The sequence below is a fragment of the Anabrus simplex genome, chromosome 1, assembly GCF_040414725.1.
Source record: "Anabrus simplex isolate iqAnaSimp1 chromosome 1, ASM4041472v1, whole genome shotgun sequence".
NCBI lineage: Eukaryota > Metazoa > Arthropoda > Insecta > Orthoptera > Tettigoniidae > Anabrus > Anabrus simplex.
In genome coordinates this window covers 295,009,081-295,035,188 of record NC_090265.1, presented here as the reverse complement: position 1 = coordinate 295,035,188, position 26,108 = coordinate 295,009,081, and the positions used below count along the sequence as shown (strand labels likewise).

The following is a 26,108-nucleotide window of genomic DNA, read 5'->3' as shown; positions in this document are numbered from 1 at the left end:
TCTCCACGTTAATATTTTCCTATCTTATGCATTGCACCTGGAAATTTGACTGTGTGTAACTACCTGCAGTGAAGAATTATCCGTTGCCCATTTACTAATTAATGTCTTCGCGGGTGAAAATTTAGACCATAATATGCTTCAGTAAAAGCCGACCCCTCAATGTCCCGACTTTACATTATCACTAAACTAATTGTTAAGGGGAGGAAAGGAGGCCGTGTGATGAAGACATACACTAATGTTACCTCATTGTGTGAGAGAAGGCCAATAGCGTTCGACGCAGGTGCTATTAGCCCACAGAGGTATATCCATGTCAGCAACTGTGCTGTTAGTGTTACGTGATCCTTCAGCTACGTTCGAACATATTCGCTTCCAGGTAAGTAGGTTATAGGAATATCGAGTTCAGTCCGTAGCCGCTATTATTACATTTCATGTTATTAAAAATCACACTACATTCAGAGATCATTATTATTTTTAACAATAATTATATTATTTGCTTTATGTTCCTTTACGGCTTTTGATGACGCGAAGATGCCGGAAATATTTTCCATGGGAAATACTTTCATCATCATCATCATCTGTTTACCCTCCAGGTTCGGTTTTTCCCTCGGACTTAGCGAGGGATCCCACCTCTACCGCCTCAAGGGCAGTGTCCTGGAGCTTCAGACTCTTGGTCGGGGAATACAACTGGGGAGTATGACCAGTACCTCGCCCAGGCGGCCTCACCTGCTATGCTGAACAGGGGCCTTGTGGAGGGATGGGAAGATTTTAAGGGATAGGCAAGGAAGAGGGAAGGAAGCGGCCGTGGCCTTAAGTTAGGTACCATCCCGGCATTTGCCTGGAGGAGAAGTGGGAAACCGGAAAACCACTTCCAGGATGGCTGAGGTGGGAATCGAACCCACCTCTACTCAGTTGACCTCCCGAGGCTGAGTGGACCCCGTTCAGGCCCTCGTACCACTTTTCAAATTTCGTGGCAGAGCCGGGAATCGAACCCGGACCTCCGGGGGTGGCAGCTAATCACGCTAACCACTACACCACAGAGGCGGGGGAAATACTTTACGTGCCAATAATTATACCAGTACGTGACCTGCATATTTGAGCCCACTCAAATATAATCGGACCATACCCGCCAACTTGGCTCAAAAAGTCCTCGCTCTTCCTTCTTAGCCACTCAGTCTGGCAATAGGTCATTGAGAAAGGTTGTTGGCTGAACGGTCAGCGTACTGGCCTTCGGTTCAGTGGGTCCCGGTTTCGATTCCCGGCCGGGTCGGGGATTTTAACCTTAATTGGTTATTTCCAATGGCACGGGGGCTGGGTGTATGTGTTGTCTTCATCATCATTTCATCCTCATCACGACGTGCAGGTCGCCTACGGCAGTCAAATAGAAAGACCTGCACCTGGCGAGCCGAACCCGTCCTGGGATATCCCGGCACTAAAAGCCTTACGACATTTCATTTTTTGAGAAAGGTGTTAAATTTAGCATTGCCGAAAAATTCGAGGTCATGAAATAGAGTGCGACTTAGCTGCTAAGCTTTCCGTCTTTTCAAATGTCAAGTAAAAAAAATTAATGTAAATTACCCGGTCGAATCGAAATTATATTCATTCTCAATAAACAATAGCCGTATGGCCTAAGCTATCGTTTGCATGTATTGTAACCGGACTCCATTTAGGCTGCAGGTTCGTCAATTTTTGTGTTCCGTTTTACTCTATCAGATGACACAGTAAACCGGATCTCTGCCGGGCAACCTATTGTTGAGGTGTTGTTTAATTTTGCCGAGTGAAAACACTAAATATGTCACCAGAGATCTTTCACATGCCCATACCATACGATACGGAGTGCCGAATGGACTTCTTTTTGAATTCGACTACCTCTGTCGGGTTTGAACCCGAGGTTTTGGGTTCTAAATGCCAACACTTACTCAAAATATTAGCACTACTGTTTATGACAATATCTTATACCGAGTTATTCAGAGCAATCTGAGCGCTGTTTTGGAGAGAGATTTAAGATTCCTAGGGCTTAATAAAATCTTTACAATATTCTCTACTTTTTGCAGTGACTTTAGGTCATATTACTTACTTAACCTGTTCACCCTCACCTGCTATGCTGAACAGGGACCTTGCGGGGAGATGGGAAGATTGGAAGGGATAGGCAAGGAAGGGGGAAGGAAGCGGCCGTGGCCTTATATTAGGTACCATCACGGTATTTCCCTGGAGGAGAAGTGGAAAACCACGGAAAACCACTTCCAGGATGCCTGAGTTGGGAATCGAACCCAACTCTACTCAGTTGACCTCCCGAGGCTGAGTGGACCCCCTTCCAGCCCTCGTACCACATTTCAAATTTCGTGGCAAAGCCGGGAATCGAACCACGGCCTCCGGGGGTGGCAGCTAATCACACTAACCACTTCACCACAGAGGCGGACAGGTCATATTATCGATAATTTAAAACTTTCGTGCCTGTAGGTCTGAACTGACTTTATGGTTGTTGGTCAATTTCTCTATTATTATTTTTTTTTTTTTTTTTTTTTTTTTTTTTTGCTTTTCTTGCTGGTGGACTAAAGTTGAACTTACAAATCAGAGGTTTATTTATTTATGACACATAGCTGTAACAGAGTTGCACTACAATTACAACAGACATTACAAAATATAGTACAACAATATATATTGCAAAACGGAAAAGGATCACGAGAAATTAACAACAGATATTGAAAATTTATAATCAACAAATTTAGAAGGAAAATGGCAAAAACAACAATAGGTTATATACAGATCAGGATTAGATAGTGCTGAAATTACTGGTTCCTGATTTCATACGTAGAAAGAACTAAAACTTTATGTGCAGGCACACACATATGCGAACAGGTCAGGTGCATGATTAACAGTAAAAAATAATATATCGAAGTTTATAGACAGTTGAATTCCATTTGGATTATTGACAAAGAGATAGTGTAATGAATTCTATTTTCTTTTTATGAGATGCTATTTTTTAAGATTTTTAAGTATATTCACTAAAGAAAATCACTAGGCATTTTTGAAGTCTTTTAGGAACATTGAGGGATCTATGTCGTGGTTTCTGAATAAAGTCATTAAAGGTACTACACATCCTTACTAATGGCGAATTTTTATGAATTAACTAGCGAATGTACCCGTGCTTCGCTACGGTATTCTACATTGTATTCGAATATCGAAGTAAATAGTGTACATGCAGTAAATAAGATAGTTTTAAAATTGCATGTCTCTTAGCGTTATCCGAGAAAGAGCATGGGGAGGTCCCCGTACGTTTCCAATGTAAAGTGTTTGTTACGGATTTGTGATATAACGGCAGGCTCACTTGCCTACTGGCATTCACAATCAGGTTGGGAAGTTTACATTATAATTGCAGGCCCCATTGCCTACTATGCGGACAGAATCGATTTGGGGAGTTTTCGTTAAAATGGCAGCCCCCCTTTCCTACCTCCAGACAGATTACAGTTTTTATTATAATGGCAGGCAATTACCCTACTATCACTCGAAATTGAGTTGTGCAGTTATCATTATAATGACAGGCCCCTTTTCCTACTGCCAGCCAGCGTACTGCCAGTCACACCAAGTTGGTGAGTTTCCATCAAAATAGCAGGCCACTATGCCTAATTCCAGTCACATTTTAGATGAGTACATTTCTTTATAATGGCGGGCACCCTTGCCTACTGCCAAACACAATCGGGTAGGGGAGTTTTAAACAAAACTGCATGCTCACTTACCTTCTGCAAGTCAAATCGAGAAGGGAACTATTCATTACAATTGTAGGCCTTCCTTACTAATGACAGTTACACAGGAGTTGGAGAAGGAACCCTTTCCTACTGCCAGTCAAAGTCGGTGTGGGGAGTACTGATTACAATAGCAGACCGACCCTTTCTCGATCGCTAAATCGACATCAGTGAATATATATAGATCGACATACGAAAGTATATGCGTGTTTACAATATTGAAGACCTTCATTTACAGATTAACTGCTACTAAACGTACGTCATATCGACAAAGGATTATACCATAAGACACGCCGGATTTAGTGGCCTAAATGGCTGGTCCAATGATATGTCATCTATTCTTGGGTCAGATTTAGAAACGTGGAACAGGGTAAAGGTTTTGTAAGATCATCTCACATTACATTACTTTTCGGATAATAATGTGACAGCTACATACGTAGCATTTGGCTCACATATGGCTACTGAGTGGGCCAATTTTCGTGAAGAGTTTGATGATTCTGTATTTCATATAAGTAATTGAAAGTATGAATAATGCATGTGAAACTTCCAAATTGACTTAACATCGATTAATAGAGAAAAATCAAACGTAAAAGGGATACAGATACGGCATAAAGTCATAAGACCAAGGTTGTAGATCATTCCAAATTGAACGGAGATTGTGCAATCCGTTACGTGATAGGAATTTCCGAAGGTCTGCACCATCATTAAAATTGCCTGCATATTTCGATATTCTTCGGGGATAAAAAATGAAAAATTTAATGATATAGGATTTTTCATTCGTTACAGGCTAAAACGTATAATTTTGTCAAATTTCAATTATCTTCTTATTCTTCTAGCAGATTATGCCACAATGTGGATTTTGGGCGAGGCGGGTAAAAATTAGGACTTTCAGGAAATCAAAAATTATGGAGATTGTTATTATTACCCCTTAAACGGAAAGCTGTACGAAAATTTCGCCAAAATAGTCAGTGTAGAGGTACACAGTCGTTACGATTTGATTTATATAGATAAGGAATCTGCTCCATGTAAAACACCTTTTGGGCTATGTCCGCTGGACTTAACCTGCAAAAGTGACCATTCATGATATCTCCCTTATTAATCCTCCTGACGAAAAAATGCACATGAAAAAAAAGGTTTAGAGGTGGAATTCCATCAGGTTTGGTCGATTTCCAGTCAGGTTGGTCTTGTTCTGTATATATTGTGGAAGAGTAAAATCACCATTTCGGTTCCTTATAAACCGCCAGTCCATTCCGGAACATGAAATGTTATTTACGTTTAAAACCTACCTTTGGACAGGTGGATGCTAAATATAAATTTTGTTTCGAATGTCTTCAGTAGTTTTCAAGTTGTAAGGAATACGCTTTACACGCACCCGCTCGTGAGTTAAGTCCGATGGGACTTGTACAGAAAAACGGTCCTTTAATGATATCTCCCTTATTGATCCTCGTATCGAAATGATGCACATGAGAAAAAAAGGTTTAGACATTAATTTCTACCAAGGTAGGTAGACTTCCATAAACTTTTGTTGTGTATATTTTTTGGAAGTGCAAAATCACTGTTTCGGTTTCGTATAAACCCCCAGTTAGTTCAGGGATTTAGAAACAATATTTGCCCTGAAACCTATCAAGGACAGGTGTATTCTAAATACGAATCTTGGTGGAAATGCATCCAGTAGTTTCTAGCATTCACGTACATACGGCGTAATTAAGGAAGAAAATAATACAGTTAAGAATGTTGAAACTAATAGAAAATGGATTATAACTGAGGACAGCCGGATAACGACAAATAAATAAATGCCGTGAGTTATGGATATAATAAAGCGCTAACAGAGGAGAAATTTAGGTTCAGTGATTCTTAGGTAAACAAATATGAAGATGACTAATGGTGTTATTACTTAATCTATTCGAGGGCGGTTATAACCTCCAACGATATTCCGCCAATATCCCGCAGATGAGCCGATTGATGCCTCTCTTGCCATCTACCCAAGGAACAACCACGAATTTAAAAGCATGATGAGGAAAATGGCAATACGTTACTTCCCTACTGGCATGCAGTCAGAGACGTTGCCATGGTAACCTGTAGGTTCGTTGTCGGTCTGTCGGTCACTAAATGCAGAGCATGATACCAGCAGAAAATTGTAAATTTCTCCGTCATGTGAAGAGTAAGGTAAATTATGAACATAACGAAAGTTGTTTATAATGAAGAGACGTTTCACGTACGGTAAACGAAGTTTACAGAAAATCAATAGTATAAGAGAAAATAGAGGAAAACCACTGTGGTTTCCCTATAAACACCCCGTCTATTCAAAGATTTTAAAATTATATGCATATCGGAACCTTTCCTGGGATGAGTATACTCTAAATATGAAGTTTGGCTGAGATCTATCCAGCCGTTTCGACGTGATGGTGGGAAAACCACTCTGGTTTTCCTATAAACCCCCCGTCTATTCAAGGATTTTAAAATGATATGCATATCTAAACCTTCCCCGGGATTAGTATACTCTAAATACAATGTTTGGTTGAGATCCATCCAGCCGTTTCGACGTGATGGTGGAAAAACCATTCTGATTTTCCTATAAACCCCCCATATATTCAAATATTTTAAAATGATATGCATATGGAAAACTTCCCCGCGATGAGTATCCTCTAAATATGAAGTTTGGTTGAGATCTATCCAGCCGTTTCGACGTTATGGTGGAAAAACCATTCTGGTTTTCCTATAAACCCCCTGTCTATTCAAGGATTTTCAAATGATATGCATATCAAAACCTTCTCCGGGATGAGTATACCCTAAATATGAAGTTTGGTTGAGATCTATCCAGCCGTTTCGACGTGATGGTGGAACAGACAAACAGAAACAATTTTATTTATATAGATTTTTACACTCGTTCTTCACCCCCTTTCCATCCCCGCCCAAAGGAGTCCTATGAGTGCCTTACACAACAGTATATTTTTTTCCCAGATATTAAGTCTTATTTGTACCTATTTTGGTTGACAGCTATGCCCAAACGTACATGCATAATCTCACTGCTCTAGAATCCTGGAGCTGACGTTGCCATGGTTACGGCAGTTCATTTCTTTATCCGATTCCTAGAGCAGGGGTAGTGTGGTGCCAATATCTCCGTAACGGTTGGTTTTAGGGCCTTAAAACATGGTTTTCGGGCCCGTAGGGCTTACCGAGTTTTGTTCTTTGCGTCAAGAGGATTAAATTGAGCTTTGTCTCGTCCTTATACGACAAATTCGATATTTCGCCTATAATAGTATAAGAGAAAATGGAGGAAAACCGTTTTTCCTATAAAACCCCCGTCTTTTCAAAGATTTTAAAATGATATGCATATCGAAACCTTCCCCGGGGTCAGTATACTCTAAATATGAAGTTTGGTTGAGATCTATCCAGCCGTTTCGACGTGATGGTGGAACAGACAAACAGACAGACAAACAGACAAACAGAAACAATTTTATTTATATAGATGTGTTGGATAAGGGATAGTAAATATGTCCGGTTACGCAAGTTAGATTTGCTTACGTTAAAATGTATTCTGGCTAGTAGATCTCCACTATCTATAACGCCATTCATAATTTTGTGTAGAAACAGTTGTTGTTATAATTCTCGGCGAGCGCTTAATGAATTGTAGCTAAATTCTTCTAATAAGTGACTATATGATAATCTCAACCTATATGCTGACTGATTATGCTTCTTGTGATAAATAAACCGTAAGAATCTCTTTCGAAACTGTTCAATTTTATTTATATATGATTTGTAATTTGGTATCCATATTCTAATTTTGACCTCACGAATGCGTTATAGAGAACACATAAAATCTTAAGAGTTATTTATGTCCTTCCTCTTTCTGATGATAAAACGTAGTTGTTTCAGTGCTGTTTTAATATTATTTCAATATGTGCACTGAGTGATAAGCCAACGGCCGTAGCCGTGTTGAAACACCGGATCCCGTGAGATCTCCGAAGTTAATCAATATTGGGCGTGGTCAGGAGTTGGATGGGTTGCCACGCGCTGTTGGTGGGGGTAAGGGAATGGAGGAGCGGAAAGGAACTGGCCACCCTACCGCACGTAAACTCCGGCTCAGGAACACCTCTGCGGAGGTTCGGACCTACCTTCGGGCAGAAAAACCCTTACCTACTGAATGATAAGTTACTACTCATTGTAGCCCTTAAGTCATTTACGGACACGACGTGTTTCAGATTCTGTCCGTTCATGAATTATTAACACTGAAAAGGATCGTTCACCGTAGAATAAGTCATCACGAAGCATTTGCTGATATTAAATGTGATTTTATTCTTGACGCTCCACATGCAGATATTCTCAATGTCACTGCTTAGAGAAATGCAGTCACTAATATGTGATACCTCCTTGTACAACTTAAGATCGTCGGCAAACATGACGCATTTGGAATTTACAAGAACATCTGGCAATTCATTTATAAATAACATAAACAAGAGTGGTTCTAAATTTGAACCTTGAGGTACACCTGAATTCATATTGAACACAAAAGATTTGATCTGATGATACGTGACAAACTGATATACTGTATTGTGCCGTTTCCACGTCGAACGAGCGCAATAGCGCGAGTAAGTACAGCAAACACGAGGTCCGAGAACATGGCGCCGGAAGAGTCTGAACATGAACTCAACTACATATGACGAAAACGCGAGAAAGTGAGCGTGAAGATAGAGACTTTACATTCATTTTTGAGCGGAATGATGTGTAAAATCATGTACATAATGTTAGGTTTAAGCTAAATGTAGAATATAGACTGTATTAACTATGACGAAACCAAAGATCATACAAACTGGGTAATGTTATGTAATGTAAAATAGCGAGAGATGGTAAGAGTGACGGTGGCGACACCTAGGTATTGATAGACATAAGTATGTACTTAAGATGAACTTCCACATCTAGTATGATACACTTCTGTTCCATGTCTTTTGTTTGGATGAGAAAGGCGGAATATGAAGCTTTTCCATTGTTGTTGATGTAATGGTAGTGTGCAGTCGATATATGTGAAGCTCAAGAAAGGTTGTTGTTAAACAAGCAAATTATTGGTATATATTAATAGAAGTTGAAGCGTATATAAGTTGAATGTATAAAAGGAGTTGTAATATACGATGTACGCAGTAAATGAGTGTCAGTAGTGATAAATAGCAACGAAATATTGGAAGTTATACAAGGCCAAGCCATTATACGAAAATCAATGTGGTACTTGGAAAAGAATGTCGGTATCTTGTGAATAGTTACGTATATCTGGAAGTATATGCATTGTTAAACTTAATATGAATTTGTGTGTACTTGAGCCTTTTTCAGGTGTGATCTACATGAGAGTGAGATAAAAATTACAATGATGTACACAGGTAACAAATACGAAAACATGGAGAGCTAAATTGTAAAAGCGGGTCCAGCTGAGACGATGGCGTGGTTACGGGGAAGGTTTACATAGAGCATGCGCTTTCTCCACCCTGGTCTCCAAGTCAGTAATCTTCATTTTAATAATAATGCTTTTTCATGTTTCATTTTATTGGATTTCTTAGTAGTCATGATGTAGATAGTAGTGTAAATACATGTCCTGAAGTAGTTCGTTTAGACGCGAGAATAAGTGCACAATGAGCGATTTGATATGGAGTTACTTGGCCTGTGGTAATTTATATACGCGTTTGGCGACACGGTGTTAGAAATTTTACGGTATCTTGTGAGTGTATGATTATTTATGGTAGGAATTGACGTCGGCATTGTTTACATTACGTTGTATCGTAATTACTGAAAGGTACGAGCTTATGCATGCATATGTGACATGTGTTAGAGCAGAATTTGAGCATATTTATTATAAAGTAAATACCGGTAACGCATGGGTAATGGAGATGTGATTTGTTTCGAGTAGCGAGATAGTGAACCGTGAATTCAAGGGCGAATTATTCTTCGAATGATTAATTGCAGCATGTGTACTTGATAATCTAATGTTAGCCTTTTTCAGGTGTGATCTACATGAGAGTGAGATAAAAATTTCAATGATGTACACAGGTAACAAACACGAAAACATGGATAAGAATGACGATAATAAGAAGGAGGCTACGGCATATCGTGGTATCAAAGAAGATATTGCGCAGGTAAATAATACAATAAATAGTGAAGTTACGCGTGATAATAATAATATGAATCGACGTAAAGTGAATATCGTAATGATGATGTGAGTGCCAAGTGTATTAAGTGCCTGCAATGGTGATAGTTATTGTGGTGATAAATAATTCAGTGCAGTGTGATATCGAGGTATGCTAATGAGGCGTGGGCGAGCTCACGTGTATTCAAGTGATTCATGTAGTGATATGTGCTGTGTAATGAAAGTTGTGAAATAATTTGAGATGTGATAGTGAAAGTTCACCGTGCAATTCGTCACGAAGAGCGTGCCATTCAAATGTGTTAAGGTTGTTATGGAATTAGATCATGTAAATGGATACGTAATGTTCGTATATATAAGTGTATGCTGAAATTGTAATGTTCATAAGTAAGTGTAAGCTAATATTATGATGTTGATGATTACTAATTGCGATGCAATGTCGGCTACTGTGATTCAATCTATTACCGCGACACTACGAATGCCGTATTTAAAATCCACGTTCCGTTATTACGATTTTCGGCCGGTACGGTAGCGATACGCTTGCGGCGTGTAGGGAGCTTACCACACACATGGCTACGAGGACACGTACCATGATATCAGTTAGGTTAAGTGTAGAACTTCATGGGCATAGTAACCAATTTTAAGTAGTAGAGATATCATGATGCTGATTGACACATGAGTGTAAATATTTCTTGTTGTTACATGTGTTGTTTTCCTATCGTTCATTTCATGCAGTAGTGTTAAGTCAAGGTGATCCTCGAAGCTATGTGTGAGGATGGGCGTGCAGTTATTGTTGCGTTAAGACGAGCATCCTCAGGACAATATAATTTAATTAGGATATAGCAATGATCACTGATTTCAGTTAGGGTAATTAACACATGAAAAGGCATTATTGGCTGGACTCATTCGACGCAAATAAAAGCAAAACTCCCTATAATGTACGCCTTGCACAAAATATGACATGAAAGTACCCATTTTAAATGAAATTAAGCAAAGGATATTATCAGATAGGTTGATTCATCCAGACATAACAGGTTAAATGAGATCTAAAAAATGGTTATCAATTCCAAGGTCAATGCAAATTAATAAGCATTGTAAACTTGTGTTCGTATTCACGACTAGCTATTGGAAAATAAGAATTGCTTAAACCAATATCACTGCATTATGTTGAGATAGGGACAAGTCAATTGATTGGTTTCGTTAGAAATGATTTCATAAGTTAAAAGGTTAGATTGCACTGTGGTTTCGTCTTAGTCAGCTAGGGTTATTTCAATGAATATACGGAATCCAATCCAGAATATCACCATCCTTTCATTAATAATTAGCCGTAAATAACCTTACCTGTAAACTGAATCAAATTCCAACCTCATGGTCACAATGAATTATGAGAAACTCTAACCACCAAAAAAAAGTCAATGTTGCTACACGCATCGTATAAGTCATGAAAACAGGAAATCCAAACAGAACAGCGACGAACTGGAAACCTCAATGCATAGACACGTCACGAAATTTGAGAGATACTCTGAGAAATTTGCTCGGGAAACTAGGTAGCCCGGTAAGATTCCCAATCCGACCTCCTACGATAGACGCGATTCGCTACCACTAGAGCGAAGGCACCCACCAATCCAGACACCTTAGCTAGCTGCGGCACTGCGACTCTCTGAAATAGCCCCACAACGAGAAGAACCCGTCAAGATCCTGAGTGTAGAGGACTCCCAGTGCTAACCAGAGGGGCCCAGTATGTTATGTAAATAGGAGGAGATGAGTTTTAGCATAGGATTGTTAAATCCAAATCCCGATAGTTTTCTAAGAAGCACACTGCGATCAATCTTGTCAAACGCTTTCTTGAACTCCGTATAAATCATGGTGATGTGAGTTTGGGATTGGGAAGGTAGCGGCCATGGCACAGCCCCAGTCTTTGCTGATGAATATGGGATACAGAAAAAGAACACCATTAAGGCTACCGACGACGGGATCCGTACCTCAGTTAAGACCAAGGCCGGTTTCTTCCCACTCCTAGCCCTGCCCTATCCCATCGTCGCGATGTGTTCGGCTCCTTGGCTGAATGGTCGGTGTAGTGATCGTTAGGTCAGAGGGTCATGTAAGGATAATTTCAAGTTTGGTAACTGGATATTTGTGTTTGTCCCAGGACACACACATATCTACACAAAGACAAAGACACCTCCATGTTGTTGTTTGAGTCATCAGTCCATAGACTGGTTTGATGCAGCCCTCCATGCCACCCTATCCTGTGCTAACCTTTTCATTTCTACGTAACTATTGCATCCTACGTCTGCTCTAATCTGTTTGTCATATTCATACCTTGGTCTACCCCTACCGTTCTTACCACCTACACTTCCTTAAAAAACCAACTGAACAAGTCCTGGGTGTCTTAAGATGTGTCCTATCATTCTAACTCTTCTTCTCGTCAAATTTAGCCAAATTGATCTCCTCTCACCAAATCGATTCAATATCTCTTCATTCGTGATTCGATCTATCCATCTCACCTTCAGCATTCTTCTGTAACACCACATTTCAAAAGCTTCTATTCTCTTTCTTTCTGATCTAGTTATCGTCCATGTTTCACTTCCACACAATGCCACGCTCCACCCGAAAGTCTTCAAAAACATCTTTCTAATTCCGATATCAATGTTTGAAGTGAGCAAATTTCTTTTCTTAAGAAAGCTCTTCCTTGCTTGTGCTAATCTGCATTTTATGTCCTCCTTACTTCTGCCATCGTTAGTTATTTTACTACCCAAGTAACAATATTCATCTACTTCCTTTAAGACTTCATTTCCTAATCTAATATTTCCCGCATCACCTGCCTTCGTTCGACTGCACTCCATTACTTTTGTTTTGGACTTATTTATTTTCATCTTGTACTCCTTACCCAAGACTTCATCCATACCATTCAGCAACTTCTCGAGATCTTCTGCAGTCTCAGATAAAATAACAATATCATCGGCAAATCTCAAGGTTTTGATTTCTTCTCCTTGGACTGTGATTCCCTTTCCAAATTTCTCTTTGATTTCCCTTACTGCCTGTTCTATGTAAACATTGAAAAGGAGAGGGAACAAACTGCAGCCTTGCCTCACTTCTTTCTGGATTGCTGTATCTTTTTCAAAGCCCTCGATTCTTATCACTGCAGACTGATTTTTATACATATTGTAGATAATTCTTCGTTCTCGGTATCTGATCCCCATCATCTTCAGAATCATAAATAGCTTGGTCCAATCAACATTATCGAATGCCTTTTCTAGATCTACGAATGCCATGTACGTGGGCTTGTCCTTCTTGATTCGATCCTCTAAGATCAGACGTAAAGTCAGGATTGCTTCACGTGTTCCTACATTTCTTCTTAAGCCAAATTGATCTTCCCCCAACTCACCTTCAACTTGTTTTTCCATTCTTCTGTAAATAATACGTGTTAGAATTTTGCAGGCATGAGATACTAAACTAATGGTGCGGTAGTTTTCACACCTGTCAGCACCGGCTTTCTTGGGAATAGGTATAACAACATTCTTCTGAAAATCGGATGGGACTTCTCCTGTCTCATACATCTTGCACACTAAATGAAATAACCTTGCCATGCTGGTTTCTCCTAAGGCAGTCAGTAATTCAGAGGGAATGTCATCAATTCCAGGTGCCTTGTTCCTATTTAGGTCACTCACAGCTCTCTCAAACTCTGACCTCAAAATTGGGTCTCCCATTTCATCAGCATCAACAGCCTCTTCATGTTACAGAACCAAATTATCTACATCTTTACCTTGATACACCTGTTGGATATGCTCCTGCCATCCTTCTGCTTTGTCTTCTTTCCCTAGAAGTGGTTTTCCATCTGAGCTCTTAATATTCATACACCTAGATTTCCTTTCTCCAAAGGTTTACTTGATTTTCCTGTATGCAGCATCTACCTTTCCCAGGACCATACAGCCTTCGACATCCTTGCACTTCTCCTTCAGCCATTCTTCCTTAGCTATCTGGCACTTTCTATCCACTTGATTCTTTAATCGCCTGTATTCTTTTCTACCCTCTTCATTTCTAGCATTCTTGTATTTTCGTCGTTCATCAATCAGGTCTAATATCTCCTGAGTTATCCACTGATTCTTAGTTGATCTTTTCTTCCTTCCTAACATTTCTTCAGCAGCCCTACTGACTTCATTTTTCATGACTCTCCACTCTTCCTCTATAGTGTTTCCTTCAGCCTTTTCATTTAGTCCTTGTGCAACATGTTCCTTGAAACAATCCCTCACACTCTTTTCTTTCAACTTGTCTAGATCCCATCTTTTTGCATTCTTTCCTTTCTTCAATTTCTTCAACTTCAGATGGCATTTCATGACCAACAAGTTGTGGTCAGAGTCCACGTCTGCTCCTGGGAAAGTTTTGCAATCCAACACCTGGTTTCTGAAGCTCTGCCTAATCATAATGAAGTCTATTTGATACCTTCCAGTGTCTCCATGTCTCGTCCACGTATACAGCCGTCGTTTGTGGTGTTTGAACCAAGTATTGGCAAGGACTAAATTATGATCAGTGCAGAATTCAACCAGCCGACTTCCTCTTTCGTTCCTTTGTCCCAATCCAAATTCTCCTACTGTACTACCTTCTCTTCCTTGGCCTACCACTGCATTCCAGTCTCCCATCACAATTAGATTCTCGTCACCTTTTACATATTGTATTAAATCTTCTATAACCTCATATATTCTTTCGATTTCTTCATCATCCGCTGAACTAGTAGGCATATAGAGCTGCACTATTGGGCATTGGTTTGGTGTCTATCTTGATGACAATAATTCTTTCACTATGGTGGTCGTAGTAGCTTACCCGCAGCCCTATTTTCTTATTCATTATTAAACCAACTCCTGCATTTCTTCTGTTTGATTTTGTGTTGATAATTCGGTAGTCGCCTGATCAAAAATCTTGTTCTTCCTGCCAACGTACTTCACTTATGCCAACTACATCTAACTTTAGCCTATCCATCTCCCTTTTCAGATTCACTAACCTACCACAACGATTCAAACTTCTAACATTCCACGCTCCGACTCGCAGAATGTCAGTATCCATCTTCCTGATGATCGCCCCCTCTCGTGTAGTCCCCACCCGGAGATCCGAAGGGGGGACTAGTTTACCTCCGGAATATTTTACCCGGGAGGAAGCCATCATCCGTACATCATTCATACAGAGAGAGCTGCATGTCCTCGGGAGTTAGTTACGGCTGTAGTTTCCCGTTGCTTTCAACCGTGTAGCAGTATCAACACAGCTAAGCCATGTTGAGTATTATTACAAGGCCGTATCAGTCAGTCATCTAGACTGCCGCCCTTGCAACTACCGAAAGGCTGCTACCCCCCTTTCGATGAACCATTCGTTAGTCTGGTCTCTCAACAGATACCCATCCGATATGGTTGCACCTGCGGCTCGGCTATCTGCATCATTGGGACACGCAAGCCTCCCCACCACGGCAAGGTCACATGGTTCGCAGAGGAGGGACACCTCCATACAGGCCATGAAGGCCCTTGGAGGAGTGGAAGGTAAAGGCTTCCACCATTGTTAACCGCGGCACGTGACGGGGTAGAGTGGTTGGCTCTACGCCCGGCCGCCTTTGCCCCCGGGAATTAACCTGGTACTCATTTTTGCTGTAGGCTGAGTGAACCTCAGGGCCATATGCACCTCCGGAAGTGGAAATCTCGTTTCTTAAATGTTAAGACTTCCTGACGGGGATTCGAACCCACGTCCATCCGGGCGAACCGAGCACGCCTTTACCGCCTCGGCCAGGCAGCTCCTTGATTTCTACACACTATACATAATTGCTGACTATCATAAGGAACACTAATATAAAACGTATCTCGCCATATCAGGTTCTTGCCTATATAGTACACCTGTGAGGCGTTTGTGAGTGGGAGAGTGGCAGAAATAGAAGTAGAAGAAGAAGAAGACTATATAACTTGTTTGTCATCATTCTACAATGTTGTTGTTTTTACGCCCCACTAACTACTTTTGACTATTTTCGGAGACGCCGAGGTGCCGGAATTTTGATCCGCAGGAGTTCTACGTGCCAGTAAATCTACCCGGACGAGGCTGACGCATCCGACCACCTTCAAATAGCACCGAACTGAGCCAGGATCGAACCTGCCAACTTGGGGTCAGAAGGCCAGCGGCTTAGTCGTCTGAGCCACTCAACCCGGCCATCTACGTTTCACCTCATTTCAATTCATTTTCCCCTAATACAGAGAGAATGTGTGCATCTCTTCTCCTATGTATCTGGGGGATCTAAATACGAGTGCAAGCTTAAAAAAGCTCCATGGCGCAACAGCCCCGAAGGGCCTTGGCCTACCAAGCGTCCGCTGCTCAGCCCGAAGGCCTGCAGAGTATAAAGTGTCGTATGGCGAGCACGACGAATCCTCTCGACCGTTATTCTTGGCTTTATAAACCGGGACCGCCATCTTACCGTCAGATAGCTTCTCGACTGTAATCACGTAGGCAGAGTGGACCTCGAATCAGCCCTCAGATACAGGTACAAATCCCTGGCCTGGCCGGGAACCGAACCCGGGGCCTCCGCGTAAGAGGCAGACACTCTACCCCTACACCGCGGGGCCGACAGATGAGTGCAAGCTTGCCTAGTCATAAAGCGTTCTGCGTCATTCCTGCAGAAGATATTCTGGTCAAGACAATTACCTGTCAAGTGTTGGATGCTATGCCAACGGCCGTAGCCGTGTTGAAACACCGGATCTCGTGAGATCTCCGAAGTTAAGGAACATTGGGCGTGGTCAGGAGTTGGATGGGTGGCCACGCGCTGTTGGTGGTAGGTAAGGGAATGGAGGAGCGGAAAGGAATTGGCCACCCTACCGCACGTAAACTCCGTCTCAGGAACACCTCTGCGGAGGTTCGGACCTGCCTTCGGGCAGAATAACCCTTACCTACCTGTTTGACGCTAGACGTAAAGTGGGAGTTCTTTCACTCTTATCTCTTCGTTCGTCAAGGTCTGAAATTCTACTTTCACTCGTAATGGCAGCTTTACCTCGTCCTGGTTTGAGATAACCTTGCGTTATCGTGCTGAGGCCATACTGGCAATAGGATGCAAATATCCATTGTCCAGGTGAGCAAACAGTACGTGAGGTTGTAGTTCAACTCTTGTCCGACTCGTTGGCTGAATGGTCGGCGTACTGGCCTTTTGATCAGAGGGTCCCCGGTTCGATTCCCGGCCGGGTCGGGGATTTTAACCTTCATTGGTTAATTCCAATGGCTCGGGGGCTGGGTGTTTGTGCTGTTGTCAACATCCCTGCAACTCACACACCACACATAACACCATCTTCCACCACAATAACACACAGTTACCTACACATGGCAGATGCCGCCCACACTTATCGGAGGGTCTGCCTTACGAGGGCTGCACCCGGCTAGAAATAGCCACACGAAATTATAGTTCTGCTCTTGACGGAATCACCACACATGCAGCTTCCGGTACATGTAGCAATATTTTACATTCATGGTTTCGAAATTTGTGTTATATATATATATATATATATATATATATATATATATAAAATTGTTGTCTGTACATTGCTCATACTTTAAAAGGAATGTTATTTTTGTATCGGCCATCCCAACAGTAACAAGGAAATGGACTTTTTTAAAATTTTCCCTCATTTCTGTCTGTCTGTCTGTCTGTCTGTCTGTCTGTCTGTCTCTCTGTATGAATGTATGTACGCGCATCACGAGAAAATGGACGAAGAGAATTTAATGAAAATCGATATGTGAGGTCGGGGAAGGAGCCACTACAATCTAGGCTACAAAATAATTTTATTCATGCTGAGTGAAATGGTAGTTTAGGGGTAGGTCTGAAATGTTATTCTCAAATATTTATGTTATTAGTGATCCTATCGATAAATACTGCATAACGAAAGTTATAGACAATTAAATTTTCGAGCATTTATGCCTTATACATTTTTACCGTACCGACTATGAAAACAGAGATAATCATGAATTTGAATGTTGTTGCTTGATCCATATCAACGCCGAGCCACTAGAAAATGGGTAAACAGAATTTAATGAAAATCAGTATGTAAAGTTGGGCATAAGCAACTACAGTCTAGGCTAGAAATAATTTTATTCACCCAGGATGTTATGATAGTTTAGGGGAAGATGTCTAAAATTTAATTGCCAAGTACGGTACCTATGTTGTTGGTCCTATAGAAAAGTAGCCTACTACACAATAAAAGTTATGGATAATACAATTTACGATCATTTAGATCTTATTCAGTTCTACCACACCGGCTATGATAAGAGTAGTGATGGTGGTAGTGATTATTGTTTTAAGAGGAAAGACAACTAGGCAAACATCCTCTATATACCACTAACCAGAGAGTAGTCATAGAAAAAATGGAAGGAGTCCGACACTTCGAAAAATGAAGGTATGGGCCTAAGAAAGACAAGGGCCACGAAGGGCGTGAAAATGAAAGACTCCCTAGGGCTCCATACGTAATACTGTCGGGGTCAGAAAAGACCAAGTGTTGACCAAGAGAGGTAGGATAGGATAGGATAGGATAGGATAGGATAGGATAGGATAGGATAGGATAGGATAGGATAGGATATATGAAAGTAAGGAGCCTGTCACAACTAAGTGGAAGCAATGGCATGACTGATAAGGGCCCCATGGTCGCCAACCCACGCTGCTAACATCTAGGTCATCGGTCCCCTGTAAAATTCCCCCCCCCCCCACATCCAACCTCTTTAGTGATTTCAGGTCAATTGGACACATTGTACTGAGAATGAATTGGGAAGCTGATATAGCCTCTGGGGAAAGATTTGGCCTCTTAACATAACCTTTCCGGGAGACAGTGGGTTCGAATCCCACTGTCGGCAGCACTGAAGATGGTTTTCCGTGGTTTCCCATTTTCACACCACGCAAATGCTGGGGCTATACCTCAATTAAGGCCACGGCCGCTTCATTCCAACTCCTAGGCCTTTCCTATCCCATCGTCGCCATAAGACCTATCTGTGTCGGCGCGACGTAAAGCCACTAGCAAGAAAAAAACATAATCGCAAATTGAATATTGAAATCGGGAGGTTGTGGGTTCGGATCCCACTGGTGTCCGGCTGGCCATTTTTGTTCTGTACTTAACATCACTTCAACACGTACTACATGTACGTAACACGACCTAATACGTTGAAAGTCTGTTTCGATTACAATGCGGTCGTGAAAATTCAATATTCATTGACATGCCCCACAACGGGTGACTTAAACGAACTCCACAGTGTGCTAGACCTGTAGCTCAGATCCTTTCAAACAGAACAAAGCTGGCCTAGGCCACCATAGATCAATTGGTAGAGAAACCGACGCGAAATCGAGAGGTAGTGGGTTCGGATCCCACTGGTGTCCGGCTAGCCATTTTTGTTCTGTACTTAACATCATTTCAACACGTACTACATGTACGTAACACGACCTAATACGTTGAAAGTCTGTTTCGATAATCGTAAATTATTGACTAGTTCTTGTGTTATCCCAAATGTATTCGTTGATGACATAATGATGCCTATCATAGCAACTCATAATTAAGAAAACTTTGAGCCCAATACACTACCCCACCAGGATACGGATTTAGTGGCAGCTGAACTTTCCGTCTTTTTAAATTTTCCTTTACAACACGTACAAACCACTGGGTGGCAAGGGTGGTGTTAATAGAATGTCCGAAATGATGACAGTCCATTCCTTCGACTGAGGTTCGAATATTGCAATGACTATGGGATGAATCACGTTGTGAGGGCATGAGCATGTTATTCAAAGAGAAACCGACTTCCAATCCCCATCTAGATCCCAGAATGAATCAAGGTGGCTCCTGCAACCACAACAATTACTGGAATAAACTAGGCCCTACCTGAATATTAATACATTAAATCAACCGTCAATGACATGAAAATTGTCAAGCTTGTCACACCACACTCTATCCCATTTGTTTCCTTGTCGTATTTACTTTCTGGGTCGATGACGTAGAAGTCAGGCCCTGTCAAACAGCAATCATCAATCACATTTATTTGATGACATGTTGCCAAACAGTTTAGCAAAACTATTGCCTTTGTGGCTAGAAAAAGAATTGGATATCGGCCTCAAGGTGTACATCTATATATATATATATATATATATATATATATATATATAAAATAAGAGTTTTGTCTGTACATTGCTCAGAATTTGAAAATAATGGTATTTCTGTATCGGCCATCTCCACAGTAACAAGGAAATGCACTTTTTACTTTTCCGCAATGTCTGCCCGTCTGTATGTATGTATGTATGTATGTATGTATGTATGTATGTATGTATGTATGTATGTATGTATGTACACGCATCACGAGAAGATGACTGAAGAGAATTTCATTAAAATCGGTGTGTAGGGTCGGGGGATGAGCCACTACAATCTAGGCTACAAGTTATTTTGTTCACGCCGAGTGAAATGATAGTTAAGGGGAAGAATTAAAATTTTACGCTCAAATATTCATATTATTAGTGGTCCTATCGATAATTACTACATAACTAAAGGTATATAGAATTAAATTATACATTAAATTATTAAATTATACATTTTTTACCGTATCGGCTATGATAACATTAATTAATTCATTAATTTGTATTTTTGTTTCTAAGTCCATATCAATGCCGAGCCATGAGAAAATGGGTTAACAGCGTTCATTGAAAATCGGTGTATATAGTCGGGGAATAAGAAAATACAGTCTAAGCGATAAACAATTTTATTCACCCAGGATGAAATGGTAGTTTAGGAAAAGGCACTTAAAATTTAATTTTTAAATACCTGTGTTATTGGTCCTATCGAAAAATACTACATAAGTTATAGATAATACAATTTCTGATCATTTATGTTTTATTCAGTTTTACCGTACCTACTAAGTTAAGAGTAGTATTTCAGAGTCGGAAGAAAACCTCATTTGAAGGCCTACAATACAGAAAGCGCATAACACTGATCAAAAATATTACATTACATTGGCCATTGTTTGTTTTTATATTATTTGTCTCATGGTGCCACTCAACCCCGATAGATGGGGTTACTGCTGCGTACCGAGTATAACATCCTAACTGAATTTTGGCGGGAAATAGCTGGGGAGTTGGAAAACTTTCTTCTTTAACATGCCATTCCTTTGGTTCATACATTTCCTGATTCTGCTGGTATGTAAAACACTGGTTCATCATAGTATTTCAGCTATTCGATCCCTCCTCTGACGCACTATTTTGAATGAGCAGTGTGTACATTTACGGCAGAGACTCACTTAGTAATAGTAGTAGTATACCCTGGTCTAGAATTACGATTCACCGGGCGAGTTGGCCGTGCTGTTAGAGGTGCGCGGCTGTGAGCTTGCATCCGGGAGATAAAGGGTTCGAATCACATTGTCGGCAGCCCTGAAGATGGTCTTCCGTGGCTTCCCATTTTCACAATACGCAAATGCTGGGGCTGTACCTTAAGCAAGGCCACGGCCGCTTCCTTCCAAATCCTCGGCCTTTCCTATCCCATCGTCGCCATAAGACCTATCTGTGTCGGTGCGACGTAAAGTCACTAGCAAAAAAGAATTACAATTTAGGCCGATTCCAAATTATAGCACCACAATTCACTAAATAACTCAAAATTCAACACTGAAAAGAGCCGTTCTTTAAGAAAATCTTCTTCCTCTTCACTTTAAAAAAATTCTACATTCACTTTATTCCAAAATAGCGGTGAAGAGGGGTTTCTCTCTGGCTTGGAGGAAAAATTTGCCTCCAAGTCATACAGTTTTTTACGCCACCAGTGTATGAATTGAGATTTTCCGACTTATCGCGTACTCCTAGGGAACAGATTAGTAAAAGGGCATCGTTTTTGTCGTTGGACTCTCCACTATTCGACCACCTCGCCGAAAAACGGCGAAGAGTGCTCACCGATCACGGCTGTCTGCGGCTTGGTCATTCAAGCTCTGGAACTTTGGACTGTTAGATCGGCAGCGTAGTACTGTTCGTTGAAAGTGAAAAAAATGTGTCGTTTTTCATTTGATCGAGTATTTTATATGATAGCATTACTTTTAATAGCGCCATTCCTACTGACGTCATTGTAATGACCTATGTTTATTTCAGTTGGGAAAACTACTAAGACAGCCTTTCTGAGGATGTAAACAGGCAGGTGGAGAGCGAGTGTCTGCCATTATAATGAAAACTCTCCAACCTGATTGTGACTGATGGTAGGCAAGCGGGCCTACCATTACAATGAATAATCTCTTCATATGAGAAAACACATTTTGTGACTTCCCCGTCGTGTTCCTAGGGTAACTTTAAAAGCTATGCAATTTAATACATTCTTACTCACAACGTGTACACTGCCTAATCTAGAATTCTGTATACAATGTAGAATTCAGTAGCGAAGCACGGGTACATCAGCTAGTTGTTGTATAATGCTAATACAAAGGTGCAGGTAATAAATGAATACCATAACTATTGAAAAGGGTCAAAGTACCAAAACTGGAAAATATTTCGTCTTAATTCGAAAGGTTCTGTGTTCCAAGCCCAGTGCATTTCTGAGGGGTTAGTAACCAATTACTTGGAGCCAATAGATTTTAAAACAACCTAAGAATAGATGTTGTATTAACAGTGTTACGTGTTAGGGTAGGGTGGGGCTATTTGAATCATTTCAGATTTAAGTGAATGGAAGTGCATGTAGGAACAAATTTTCTCTGGTGGTAAAATACTGCCTATTACTCTGTAGGTTTGGGCAACAAACGATTAATTAATTGGAGCAAAAGATCCATTCATTTACTAGCAAAAATATAAAAACGACACCTATTGCAAAATCTCACTTATAAAATATTGTGGGGTATATAGTATAATATAATATAATATAATATAATATAATATAATATAATATAATATAATATAATATAATATAATATAATATAATATAATATAATATAATATAATATAATATAATATAATATATAAGGACTGGTCACAGAAAGAAATAAAGGCCAAAGTATAGAAGTCAGGATTATTGGAAAATTGGGGAACACTTTCATTACGTCCATTCATCTTCAGTTCAAAGTAGTGTGAGATTCAAATAACGAGCCAATTCGCTTTGAATCTGGTGTGCTTCTGTCAAATTGCAAAGTGGAATATTCTGTTATTAAATAGCTGTTTTCTAATTCTCAACAGTAGGAGCTCGGTTGCGTTATGTATTATCATGCATCCATGCTTGTATAATTATCCTTGTAACTTGCATATCAATATTTCTATAGCAATCAATAACCCTATACATTCCTCACCTTACCTCAAATAGCTCTATTATTGAATAAATCGTCGGCATGTAACATAAAGAGAATCACCACAATAAAGGATCTCTCGTTATAACCAAGCTGTAGTAGTTATTTCATTATTGGAATTCTCTTTTCGTAGGTAGAGAAATGTTTCTGTGTTATTTTAATCATCCAGAAATTAAATATAGCGATTTAAGTGGATTTAATTAACACTTCCATAATCTGGAATACAACACAACTATACAGTTTCTAATGATTTTTGCAAGTATTACTTGAAAATTAAATAGATGCTTTTATTTCCCATTGCTTCATCCGTTCAAGAAAATGAAAATGAAAATTCACAGCCTGTTTTCAGTCATTCGACCGGGTCAGGAATGGAATGAATGAAGCCCCCATCTAGCGGTCAGGATAGGAATTGTACCGGCTACCGAAGCCTATCGCACTCATCTCATTCCCTTCGTAATAGTTCTAAATTATACCTATGACATTGCCTATTTATACCAAAATATTACCAAATTATCCTAAGTTTCAGTTCTTTCTTTATGCCTAAGTTTATATATTGATGCTGGTACAATATTTGGAAAGGTGAATGTTTTTAAAGAAATTACCAAATGCCTTGTTATATAGTGTTATTTTCATTAAGTACAACGCTTAAAACTAATTAAATATCCATACTATTGCCAAATTAGCCGCATCTGCAGAAGCTGCACACATTCCAGAGCACTCGCCGGCCGAGAGTTTTTCAGTTAGGTGTTTGACCGGTTCGTAGTGGGCCCTCGGGATTCACAGTCTGGACGGTCGAGTGTGGGGAGATTACAGTAGTTTTAAACCGACTAGATGGTGTTCGTATTGGAGCGATGTCGTGTATATCAGTATGTTAGAATTTGTTTCACGTCGCACCGACACAGATAGGTCTTATGGCGACGATAGGATAGGTTAGGGCTAGGAGTTGGAAGGAATCGGCCGTGGCCTTAATTGAGGTACAGCCTCAGCTTTTGCCTGGTGTGAAAATGGGAACCCACGGAAAACTATCTTCAGGGCTACTGACAGTGAGGTTCGAACTCACTATCTCCTGGATACAAGCTCACAGCTGCGCGCCCCTAACCACACAGACAACTCGCACGGTATCAGTATGTTAACCTCAGTGAAATCGGGTGTCAGCTCTACTGTTAGTTTTAAATAAATCTTGAAAAATTCCCAGTAAATTTTCAATCAGACCGTCAGTATCACGCGCCAAGTCTTGTTCGTTAGTGGTGACTTATTAAATAACTGCTAACTGGCGGAATGGTTCAAACAAAGTCGGTCAGTGATATCGCTTACTGTCGGCCCGTCAACCCTGGGTTCGTCTGGATAGTCATACAAATATTGATTCTATATCATTTAAAATTAGCTGATGACTCAGACAAAAACGTAACGTAATCAGAAAATCTTATTCCTCTGAATTCATCCGATCAATCTTTGCCTTAATATCTGTCATTCGTTGATCATTCAAATTAATTTTAAGGGACACTATTCTCGATAATTATATATAACCTGTGCGACCGCTGCTCAGCCCTAAGGCCTGCAGATTGAGGGGCCGCGTGGTCAGCACGACGCATCCTCTCGGCCATTATTCTGGGCTTTCGAGACCGGGGCCGCCATCTCACCGTCAGATAGCTCCTCAATTCTAATCACGTAGGCTGAGTGGACTTCAAACCAGCCCTCAGGTCGAGAGGGTTTTGAGAGCAAGATTTTAATTGCTCCTTAGTTAGTTAAACTGTAAAATAAATTTGCTAATGTTTGCTCGGTTAAATCTACCTCCACTTCACCGGTAAAAACGGGGTACGAACAAAACGAGGAAGAACAAGTAGATTTTGCAGTAACTGCTTTCGAAGTGTTGACTCAGGAATGTTGAAATTTCCCCCCACTTCCATTATTTTCCTCTCATTATTCCTAATGGCCTCCACAGCTTTTCCAAATTTTCTGCTGTGTAGGAGTTCTCCGTTTTTCGTGTGTAATCTCTTGGTATCTGGAGAAAAAATTAAATATTTTTGCTTTTAATGTCGCGTTATATTTATTTGTATGTGGGGTAATCGTGTGCATAGGTCATATTTCCAGCGCACTATTAGCCAACTCTGCTTTTAAAACTTAACTCACCGAGTTCGATAGCTGCAGTCGCTTAAGAGTGGCCAGTATCCAGTATTCGGGAGATAGTAGGTTCGAACCCCACTGTCGGCAGCCCTGAAAATGGTTTTTCATGGTTTCCCATTTTCACACCAGGCAAATGCTGAGACTGTGCCTTAATTAAGGCCACGGCCGCTTCCTTCCCACTCCTGCGTACGATTACCCGCTGCGTACAAATGCCCCACTCTCCCTTACACCAACCAACCCTATGAGTGGCACATCGCCATAATAGGGACAAGCTTCCTTGGGTATAAGTGTTGCGTTACTAGTAGTGTTCATTCCTCAGTCACATTCATACTGACAAAGTAAAGGATGAAACTGAGACAGGTAATAGTTATTTGCCTGAGAGAAAGTGACTGAGTTGAGAAGTTCGACTTTCAAAACTAATGCGTGAAACACTTCCGCCTTTTTAACGTGCAGTATTTTATTTTATTCTATACTCGATTTCCATATTTGTATTTAAATAGTATTCAGATTAACATATTATGTTTAGTTCATAGGCCACCATTCAAACAGTCGACGCCATCCATGACAGAATTGATATTAAATTCGATTGATACATTGACTCGCCCACATGGCTCATTGTAGCCCAGTACCTAACTATTTTACGTGCAGTGAAAACATTTCTGATGGTAAGTTTTCATGTTGGTAACTATATTATTGTGAAGTTCCACTTTCCACATTATTTTGAAGAATGTCAACATATGAAATTCGACGTAATATGAAATAAATGAAATTAACAAATTTGTTCTAGCACATACAGAAGACATTGTACTCCATAAGCACTGCATTTTAACCGACAGGGA

The 26,108-nt window shown here is 40.5% G+C and overlaps 1 protein-coding gene across 2 annotated transcripts in view; it reads left to right on the top strand.

Moving 5' to 3' along the window:
* The first annotated feature begins 254 nt into the window (after nt 1-254).
* Nucleotides 255-26,108, top strand: part of LOC137496886 (UDP-glycosyltransferase UGT5-like) — a 44,598-nt gene continuing 18,744 nt past the window's right edge. The window contains exon 1 of one of the 2 annotated variants that reach the window (XM_067134791.2): nt 255-373. In XM_067134791.2, the coding sequence (XP_066990892.2) occupies nt 308-373 (66 nt within the window). In that variant the 5' untranslated portion in view covers nt 255-307. Of the gene's footprint in view, nt 374-9,106; nt 9,226-26,108 lie in introns of those variants that run through there. The other variant, XM_068231091.1, reaches the window with a different exon arrangement.